We start from the raw sequence: 9,619 nt of genomic DNA on the forward strand, positions 1-9,619 counted from the left end.
CCCGCAAGCCCCCCAGCAGTGACCCCTGAGTGCAGACCCAGCACAAACCTGAGCACTGCCAGGTGTGCCCCAACCGTGAGGTTTTCCCCAGAGGGCCACCGCCCCTACGGCCACACTCAGGGGGACCCAAGAAACAGAGGCCTCCACAAGGATGAGGGCTCTGGCGCTGACCCCAGGCCCCCTCCTCCCCCCAGCGTGGAGAGGAACCCAGGTAGATCCCGCGTGCTGTGCCCAGGCTTTCTTCTGCTTGTCAGGTGCTTTATTGGACCCCACCCGGAACGAGCCCACCGGCGAACAGCAGTGCGGCCCTCTCGTTTTCCCACGTGGAGGGGTGCCCGGGAGCAGCCCCGATCTGCCTGAGGGCTCAAGCTCTGTTCCCACCCCTGAACTGGGTCCCCAGCTACACAGGATTCATGAACAAGTTCCCGTGCGCTGAAGGCCTGGATCCAATCCTGGAGCATGAAAGGATGAAAGAAACAACAACCACCACCACAACCAAAAAAAGAGTCGGCACGGTGTCCTGAGTGCAGAGAGAGAAAACAATTCATGTCCCAGAGGTGGGGAGGTGGCGACCAGGCGGGCGGGGTGCCCCAGGACAGTCCCGGCACCAGGAGAAGGAGCCATCGCCAAAACCACATTTCCCTCGGCAGCAGAAAGGGAGGAAAAGGAGCCGGGGCGGGCGAGAAGCCACGGAGCAGCATGTTTCGGGCCCAGGCCCGCGGCTCAGGGGAGGGCACCGGGAGAAGCTTTCATTGCTCGAGCCTGCAGCTCCCGGCTTCTGGCACACGCGGGGCCACTCCGGTGTCCTGGGGCACTCAGAGGTCCAAGAGGAATCGTTGCACCTGGGCCAGGTACTTGGGCTTCAAGTAGTCCCCCAGCTCCTCCTTGCAGACCCACACATGGGGCCGCTGGGCCCCAGCCAGGGCCACCTGCCCCGAGAGCAGGAGCGCTTTAAAGAAGAAGACGCGGCCCCCGACGTTCTTCTCCGAGCGCACGGCCTGGGGGAGCTTGAACTTGTAGTGGCCACAAGGCGCATTGCCCAGGAACTTGGCTTCCACCTTGTTCTCTGCAGGGGACAGAAAACAGAATGGCAAGATGAGGAGATGGCCACCAGTGGGTTCTGGTTCCTAGAATCCTCCACGGCATCGGGAGAGCCGTCCCGGCGATGCTTTCAGATTAGGCACCTCTGAGGAGCGAGGTCTGAGAGTGACAGTAGGGACAATGCTAATGGGTGCGCCCCGAGGCTGAGAGAATGTGGGGGAAGCTGTGTACTAGCCGGCGTTTCACATGAGGGAGGAAAGGGCTTCAGCATTCAGCACAACGGGAGGGCGGGGATGGGGGGCAGGGGCATGAAACTGGGCCCTAGGACCAGGATCCCAGTCTCATATCCAAACTGGCACCAGAGAAACCACAGACGTGGGCACAGAAACAATCTCTGTTCATGAAAGACAGGTGACCTCACGGGTTTTGGGTATTTTTGGGGGGAGGGAAGGGGGGCAAGGTTTGGGTCACACCTGGGGCAATGCTCAGGGCTGACTCCTGGCTCTGCCCTCAGGAATTTCTCCTGGTGGTGTTTGGGGGACCTCGGGCTGTGTGCAGGCAAGCACCCTCCCCGCTGTCTCTCTCCGGCCCCTCATTTTGTTTCTGCGTGTGGGGGAAGGCCCGTCAGCTCTGTGCATCTGAGCCCCTCTCCCAGAGCACAGCACCGCCACCTGCCTGGTGTCTCTTCTCCTCCGACAACGCCCTGAGATTCCCGGTGTGCCCCGGGCTCCCGTCTCTCTGCACCAACAGCTATCTCGTATGATCCCACACCCTCTGGCAGGGCAAGGGCGCAGCTCCCTCCTGAGGGGGGCCGGATCGTCCCCGCCTGTCGGCCCCATTCCTCTATCGCCTGCCTTGTCACTGTCTTTGCTGGTGCATTCTGAGCGTCGCCCTGATTCTGGCCAGGAGCCCCTCTCAGGCCCACTCCTCCCGCCGAGCCCGCTCCGTGGGAGCTCTTCCTGCAAGGCACAGCAGCTACTGCCCGCGAGAGTGGGAGCCCTGCCCAGCCTCCGCTTCTGCGTCAGGCAAGAGCGACCCTGGGCACTGTTTCACTGGACTACCGCCCCGCCCCTGTCAGTCAGGAGTCTATCTTGAGTCAGCTCCTGCCTGGGGCTCGTGGGTCCCTGTCCTTCCCTGGAGGTGCTGCCCAGCCTCCCCAGCACCATTCGCAGAGACCGTCCTAGGGCGGGACACCTTCCCACCACCTCTGCTGGGGCACGCATGTGCGGGTTCACCTCGGGGCTCTCTTCACCCTCCTCACCTGTGGGTCTGTGCCCAGAGCACCCCCGATGGAGCAAGTCAATGCAGAGAACCTGATCATCCCAGACATGGAATCCCCTGGGGAAGCACAGAGGGGCACAAGAAGGCACCCACCACCATCACCCAGGAGACCACGCACTGCGCAGTGCATTAGAGTGTGACAGACCTTGTGAATAAATGCACATGCACCCCCACACACACACACACAACACACACATGCACTCACGCACACATGCATGCACGCAGAAATGCATGCACACGCACGCACTCACACATACGCACGTACTTACAACGCACACGTGCACACACACACGCACACTCCCATGCACTCAAGAGTTCTTGTGATGTCTAGAGGAGCACGCCAACCTTTTGTGCTGACCAACCGACGGGAACGTCGCTGCTTCTACACACCAACCAGGTAGCAGCGGGCATCCCCCTACCCAGGGGCTCTGTCTCTCGACAGTGAGACGAAGATCTCAGCACGAGGAGATGAACTACAACAAGGCACGTGTCTCCCGAGCAGATGGTGGGGCGGCCGCGAGGAAGAGGCGCACTGGTGAGCAGCCCCCCACAGCCTGCTGGAGCCTCTGCCCTCAGTCTGAGAACTACCTCTGGAGCTCTGGAGCCTCTGCCCTCAGTCTGCGGGCCGCCTCCTGGAGCCTGTGCCCCGAGTCTGAGCATGTCTGTGCTCACCTGCCCTCCGTATCTGGGGGCCCGGACTGAGAACACAGAAGCTGCGGAAGACCCACAGGGGAGGATGCATGGGGGTGGGGGGAGATGTGCACAGCGGAAGGGCATGTACGGGGGGGAGGGGTATGAAGGGCATGCATGGGAGGGGGGTGCTGGGCTCCGCATGTCTATGACGGCTGCACATACCGTCACCAAGCAAGGCCTGGCCCTGCAACCCTGCTGAGACTACTGTCTCCTGCTGCCCCGGCCCATCCCAGTGCCCCTCCGGAGTGACCGACGAGAGCTGAGTCAGCCCACCAGTGCCAAGACCAGGGGCGAGACAGTGCTGTGTCTGGGATGAGCCCAGCCTCCCGGAACACACAGGCCGTGAGCAGCAGGGCTGGAGACAAGAAGCTCGGGACCCGGGAAGGAGCACAGGACACGCCTAAGAGTCGGTGGGCAACCCTGGAAGACTTCTCAGCGGGGTGACAGGATCCATTTCCAAACGCGAATCCTGGCAGGTCTAAGTAAGAGGACAGGGAGGCGACAGCAGCTCAGCTGGGAGCCACACCAGCAGCCCCGGCTCTCATTCTGGGTGCTCTCAGTGCTTGCTCTCTCATGCACTGCCCTGCGGCCCACGGCACCCACTATCAGTTTTTGGTCGTCACTCTGTGGGTGTGGGTGGGTCTGAGCTCAGAGACGCTAGCAAAGCACCCAACAACACGCAGAACCGCCCCTCCAAAACACCTGACCAGACCCACACGGAGTCTCAGCGCCGGGCCAGGGCCGAGAGTCTGGCACCCCACGCACCAGGGAGTGTGGAAGCACAGTCGACACCAGGAGGCAGCACCAGACACCAAGAAGCCAGAGAGAGAACGGACAGACAGAGCAGCTCCTACAGCACCGAACCCAGAATCCCCTTAGGATGGACAGACGGGTGGACGCTCTCCTGACCCCCACAGTCCGAGCTGACCACCCGACTGAGCGCACGAAGTTGTCGGCATGCCCACGCCAGCCTGGAGCTGTAAGGCAGAACTGAACCCTCAGACGCTCGGCCGTCTGCCTGCAACGTCTAGCCGGCTGCAGGAAGCTCTGCAAAGCCAGTTTCCTGAGATCAGAGGGGATGCGGCACCCCTAAAGAGGTTCCCCTCGCTGAACTTAGGCACCGGCTGTTGATCTGGCAGGAATGTCCCATCCCCGGGGCCCTAGACACAGCGTCCTTCCCAGGGTGGCCCCTCCCCTCGGGGCATCCCACAGCCCACTAAAGCCCCCAGGGCAGCAAGGTGTAATGATGGTGTGATTGGTGTTGGAACATTGAATGTAATACGCTTCTGTGAACAAACTTAAAGCCTCCAGGGTGGCCCCTAATCTGGGGCGCCCCCACAGCCCTCTGAAGCTCTCTAGCGCACAGTGGAGCCCCATCTGGTTGCTCGCAGACTAACAGGGACACTGAGTGCAGGGTCCGCAAGGCGCAGGGGACTCACCTGCCAGCGAGCCCAGGACCCGCTCGGCCGTGCCCCGCAGGGTCTCTCCAGGCTGCCACTCCGCGTGGGGCAACACCCACACCTCCTGGTCCCCCAGCTTCTCTTTGACCAACAGGACAAGGTTCCGGTCCAGCTTCCGCTGCAGTGAGGTGCGGTCGTTCTTCTTATCAGCGTCTGGAAGAGAAGGGGATGAGGAAGCTGCCGCCAGGAGCTCCGAACCAATGGCCCCCCGGCACGGCAAGAGTCAGTAACCCAGACGACCAGGGGGTGTCCACCAAGGAAGCGGACACCGAGCCTTCCTTTGGAAGAGTAGGAGCTTGAGAGCTTTGAGGCCGGGGATCCAAGCAGCGCTGAGACATGGTCGGCCACAACGGGGGCCAGGAGAGGAGCGATCAGCATCATCTCCTCTTCCTGTGAGGTCATCAGAGCCCCGTTAAGGACCTCAGACCAAAAAAAAAAAAAAAAAAAGGGGGGGTGGGGGTGAATGAAAGAAGAAGAGGGCAAAGGCTGGCACTGCTGCCTCCCAGCCTCATCTGCAACCCCCAGTCTCAGGAGACAAAGGTGCCCACACCCTCACTGCGCTCTGGGGCAGCGCTGGGCAGAGGGGAGGGGGCGGGGAAAGGACCGACGGTTCCCCCGCCAGGAAGGTTCCCCCCTGCGACGATCTGTCCGGCGGCTAGCAGCCAGGGGCAGCCCTGGGCCCGGCGCCCCGTCCCGCCGCTGGCCGGGGGTCGCGCACCGGTCGTGCGGGCTCCGGGCCGGAACCGCAGGAACTGCTGCTCCCAGGCGTCCTCCAGGTCCTGCGCCAGCAGGATGTCGCGCTCGCCGTCCGCGTCCTCGTCCTCGGGGGGCTCCTCGCGCTTCCGCTCCAGCCGCCGGGCCTCCTCCCGCGCGCGCAGCTCGTGGTCCGAGTACCGGCTCCGCTCCACCTCGACCTGCGGACGCCGAGGGGCGGGCTCGCTCGCGGGGGGCGGTCCGGGCGCCCCCCGCCCCCCGCCCCAGGGGGAATCCACGAGCGGCGCCCGGCCGGGGTCGCGTCGGGGGCTCGGGCCCGGGGCCGGCGGGGAGCCGGGGTGCGGGCGGGCCGTCCCGCTCGGCCGCCGGGCACGCGCCGCCCCCCCCCCGCCCGGCGCGATCGCCCCGCCCGGCCGCCGCGCACCTGCTGCAGCAGCGCCGCCACCTCCTCCTGCAGCGGGGTCAGCGGCCTCGAGACCCGCGGCGGCCGCTGCAGGCACAGCGCGCCCCACAGGCGCCACGGAGCCCGCAGCAGGCCCGCCCGCGCGGGCGCCGCCATCTTCCCGGCCTCCCGGCAGGCCGCGCGGCTCCCAGCAGGCCCCGGGCCGGCCCACGTGACCCCGGGCCCCGGGCGCGCGGGCGGCCCCGCCCCGGAAGTGCCGGGCCCCACCGTCCGCGGCGGCCGTGAGGAGGCCGGTGCCCGGGCGGGGCTCGAGGCGGGGAGCGGGGGTCGCCCGAGCGGGTCATGCAGGCTCTGAGGAACGCGGGCGCCCGCGCGGCGAGCCGGTGAATGCGCACGGCGGCTCCGGGACCCCCTCCCCGCGCCCGGGACCCCCTCCCTGGGACCCCCCTTCACGCGCCCGGGACCCCCCTCTCCGCTCCCGGGACGCCCCTCCCCGCGCCCGGGACCCCCTCCCCGCGCCCGGGACCCCCTCCCCGCGCCCGGGACCCCCTCCCCGCGCCCGGGACCCCCCTCCCTGGGACCCCCCTTCACGCGCCCGGGACCCCCTCCCCGCGCCCGGGACCCCTCCCCGCGCCCGGGACCCCCTCCCCGGGACCCCCCTCCCCGCTCCCGGGACCCCCTCCCCGCGCCCGGGACCCCCCTCCCCACTCCCGGGACCCCCTCCCCGCGCCCGGGACCCCTCCCCGCGCCCGGGACCCCCCTCCCCGGGACCCCCCTCCCCGCTCCCGGGACCCCCTCCCCGCGCCCGGGACCCCCCTCCCCACTCCCGGGACCCCCTCCCCGCGCCCGGGACCCCCTCCCCGCGCCCGGGACCCCCCCTCCCCGCGCCCGGGACCCCCTCCCCGCGCCCGGCCCCCTCACCGCGCTCTCGGCCCGCAGGCTCTCCGCCGCCGTCCGCTCCCTGCACGGCGCGCAGGACGCCGCGGCCCCGGAGCTCGTCGCAGACACGCCTGCGGGCCCCGGCCGCGGCAGCTTCAGGTGGGCGTGGGTGCGGCCACCCCGGCCCTGTCGCGTGCACGCGGGGGTCTCCTTCCCGGGCGCTAGGGCAGGACCCCTCCCGCCCTCCCCCCCACCCAGTGACGAGACCGGACCGTGCTGCCCTGTCGCTGGGCGGACGAGGTGGGAAGGGCTCCTTGGGCGGAGCGGGACCCAGGGGTGCAGGTGGCCCTTGAGGCGGGCAAGGTGAGGAGCCACGTGCCGAGGGCTCACGCACCCCGGGTTTAGCCCAACCCAGGGCCCCCAGCTGCAGATGTCCGTTGCCACCTGCTGGGCACAGAGCAGCGCCCCAAGACCAAAAGCCCAGGGCCCCTTGCAAGCTTACCTTTCGGGTCCAGATCCCTATCCAGGACACGTGGCAGGGGGTGGCCGGGTCTGGTATTTAGAAGGAAGAGCCGAGGCCAATGTGCCACCAGGAGGGGACGGAGGCTCACGTGGCCACGGCCACCTGTCCTGTTGCACTGTGGGGGTCAGCATCCAGAGAACAGTGGCTGGGCGCAGGAATCTCTGAGAATGACAGTAGATCAGTGGGCACAGTTGCGGGGCCACTGGCCAGCTGTATCAGAGTGTGCCATGGGGGGGCTGAGAGGTCTCCCTTTAACCCAGGTGTTGTGGCTTACCAGAGCCATCATGGGGGGGTGGGGGATTTGCGAGGGAGCCCATACAGTGGTGCTTGGAGAGGTAGCCAGTAGGTAACGAAACAAGGCTTGAAAGGATCTCCCTGGTATCTGGAAAGCCAAGGACAGGAAGAGGGAAAGTCCCAGCCGTGCACGGGGGGTGCCAGCCAGGGTCTCCACTGACGAGCCCCACGTCCAAGGAGGGATAGGCTAGACTTGGGCAATGCTGCTTGTCCCAAAAGTCTGTCTCAGGCCGCAGTGGGGAACGTGGCCCGCGCATCCCTTCTCGTTGCAGCATCTACCCACCGGTGCCCGGGCAGGAGAGCCCGCTGCGGTGGGCGGGCAGGAAGTTCGAGGAGATCCCCATCGCACACATCAAGGCCTCCCACAACAAGTGAGTCGGGAGGGGTGTCTGCCACAGGCTCACAGGGGTGACTCTTGAAAGAGCTCTCGGGGACCCTCACCTGCCGCCCCTCCCTCAGTCTCCCCGATATCCAGGGCCCGAGTCCACCTTCCCTGGCACTTGGGGCAGGAACTCAGGCACCATGTCTGCCCAGCTCAGTGAGACACAGCCCAGGGAGGCACTTGGAGCCGTGCGGGTAGGTGAGGGCCCCAGAGTGGAACGGCCGTATCTCAGCCCTCCTGCCTTCTCTGCACACAGCACACAGATCCAGGTGGTCTCCGCTGCCAACCAGCCCCTGGCCCGCACGTCCTGTGGCACTGAGGGCTTCCGGAATGCCAAGAAGGGCACCGGCATTGCAGCGCAGACAGCAGGCATTGCGGCCGCGGCGGTGAGCAGAGCAAGGGAAGGCGCTCCGAGAACTGGGCATCCCTGGCCTGGCCTGGGAGAGGGCCCCATGCTGTGGGCTCGAGAGCCTCCACCCCAGGACAGTAGGGAGGGGCATGGGGAGGTGGGGCCCCTTGGCAGATGTGGGTCCGGACAGCCTGCACCTCAGAAGCCCTTAAGAATCCACGGGGTCCAGGTAGTCTTGGCCTGAGTGTGGTGGAGGGACCCAGGGGCGTTTGAAGGGAGCTTAGATGATCTGTGATGAGGTCCAGTAGATTCTGGTCCGGAGAGAGAAAGTAGCCATTTCTTAAGCATCAGTAACTGTTCCTCAAGCATCACCCAGTAACTACTGAAGCACCACTTAGTAACTTACTGAAACGCTGATCAGTAACTGTTGCTTAAGCATCATCTAGTAACTATTCCTGAAGCACCGCTTAGTAACTGTCACTGGAAAGTCACAAAGTATCAAGCAGGCCCAGCCCCTGGCCTGAGTCTTCACAGGGTGCCATGGTGCGGACTGTCCAGCAGGTGGCAGTGCTGCCAGGCTGCCGGGCGCGGAGAGGGGTGTGCTGACCCGACCCACCGCTCTCCTCTCCAGAAAGCTCTCGGCAAGGGCGTGACCCACATCCGCGTCGTGGTCAAGGGCCTAGGACCGGGGCGCTTGGTGAGTGAAGCCACTGTGTGTCCAGGGCGTCAAGCAGAGTCGGAAGCTGCTGTGCAAGGACCCGGGGCTTCCTGTGCGTGTCTGTCTGGATCATGGAATCTGGCGCTCCCCGTCGGGGGACCTGCCCTGTGCGCCAAAAGGGGCTGCTTGTAGTGGGGCATGGGGGGCTCCGGGCTGGCGGGTCACCCACTATTCTGTCTCTCTTCTTCTAGTCCGCCATCAAGGGCCTGACTATGGGGGGCCTGGAAGTGATCTCCATCACAGACAACACTCCCATCCCGCACAATGGCTGCCGCCCCCGGAAGGCACGGAGGCTGTGAGGCTCCGACACCCTAAAGGTGCAGCTTCCCCTGCGTGAGAAATACAGAGTCCCCACCCAGGAAATAAAGACTGCCACCCGCTGTCTGCTTTCAGTCACTCACTTCCCCCCGTCCTGCTGTGGGGGGCACGAGCAGCAGAAAGACCAGCGGAAGGCCACGGCCATCAATATGGGGTGAAGGCATTTGCCCGGTCTGTGCCCCTCAACACTGCCAGGGGTGATCCCCAAGCCCAGTCAGGGCAGTGGAGGGGCCCTGTGCCCTGCAGACAGATGTCTGAGCCCCTGGACCAAGGCGGTGTCTCCAGCGGCGTCCCAGCACAGTCTCGCTGGGGGCACTTCTGCCTCTGGGACATTCTGGAGGGAGCACCCAATGTGGAGGCTCCCAGCCGGCAGCCCCAGTGAGGCCATCCTCAGCCAGGGTCCCCTGGGGAGCCACCCAGTTCCCGGTGACGTGACAAGGCAGCAGAGCCAAGACAAAGAATCCTCCAGAAAACTGTCGTGGGGAGGGCCAGAGTGTAGCTGCATGGGGGAAGGGCAGGGCAGGTCCCCATGGGCCCCAGCAGGCGGCACACCCATGTCTGCCA

General features: G+C 65.8%; 2 protein-coding genes across 2 annotated transcripts in view; one reads left to right on the forward strand and one right to left on the reverse strand.

Moving 5' to 3' along the window:
• The window catches only part of MRPS11 (mitochondrial ribosomal protein S11), a 133,303-nt gene extending 124,186 nt beyond the window's left edge, over positions 1–9,117 (forward strand). The window contains exons 2-7 of the mRNA XM_056113852.1: positions 5,923–5,975; positions 6,532–6,630; positions 7,561–7,659; positions 7,927–8,056; positions 8,651–8,716; positions 8,929–9,117. Coding sequence (XP_055969827.1) covers positions 5,935–5,975; positions 6,532–6,630; positions 7,561–7,659; positions 7,927–8,056; positions 8,651–8,716; positions 8,929–9,036 — 543 coding nt within the window. The 5' untranslated portion in view covers positions 5,923–5,934 and the 3' untranslated portion in view covers positions 9,037–9,117. The remainder of the gene's footprint in view (positions 1–5,922; positions 5,976–6,531; positions 6,631–7,560; positions 7,660–7,926; positions 8,057–8,650; positions 8,717–8,928) is intronic.
• On the reverse strand, positions 724–5,749 carry MRPL46 (mitochondrial ribosomal protein L46). The gene is made up of 4 exons (XM_056113851.1): positions 5,614–5,749; positions 5,194–5,389; positions 4,455–4,628; positions 724–1,066 (listed from the first exon to the last, which is right to left on the reverse strand). The coding sequence occupies exons 1-4, from the start codon at positions 5,746–5,748 to the stop codon at positions 816–818; spliced, it is 756 nt and encodes a 251-aa protein (XP_055969826.1). The 5' UTR covers position 5,749; the 3' UTR covers positions 724–815.
• Positions 9,118–9,619: the final 502 nt, after the last annotated feature.

Source organism: Sorex fumeus, unplaced genomic scaffold, assembly GCF_029834395.1.
Source record: "Sorex fumeus unplaced genomic scaffold, SorFum_2.1 ptg000024l, whole genome shotgun sequence".
NCBI classification, from domain to species: domain Eukaryota; kingdom Metazoa; phylum Chordata; class Mammalia; order Eulipotyphla; family Soricidae; genus Sorex; species Sorex fumeus.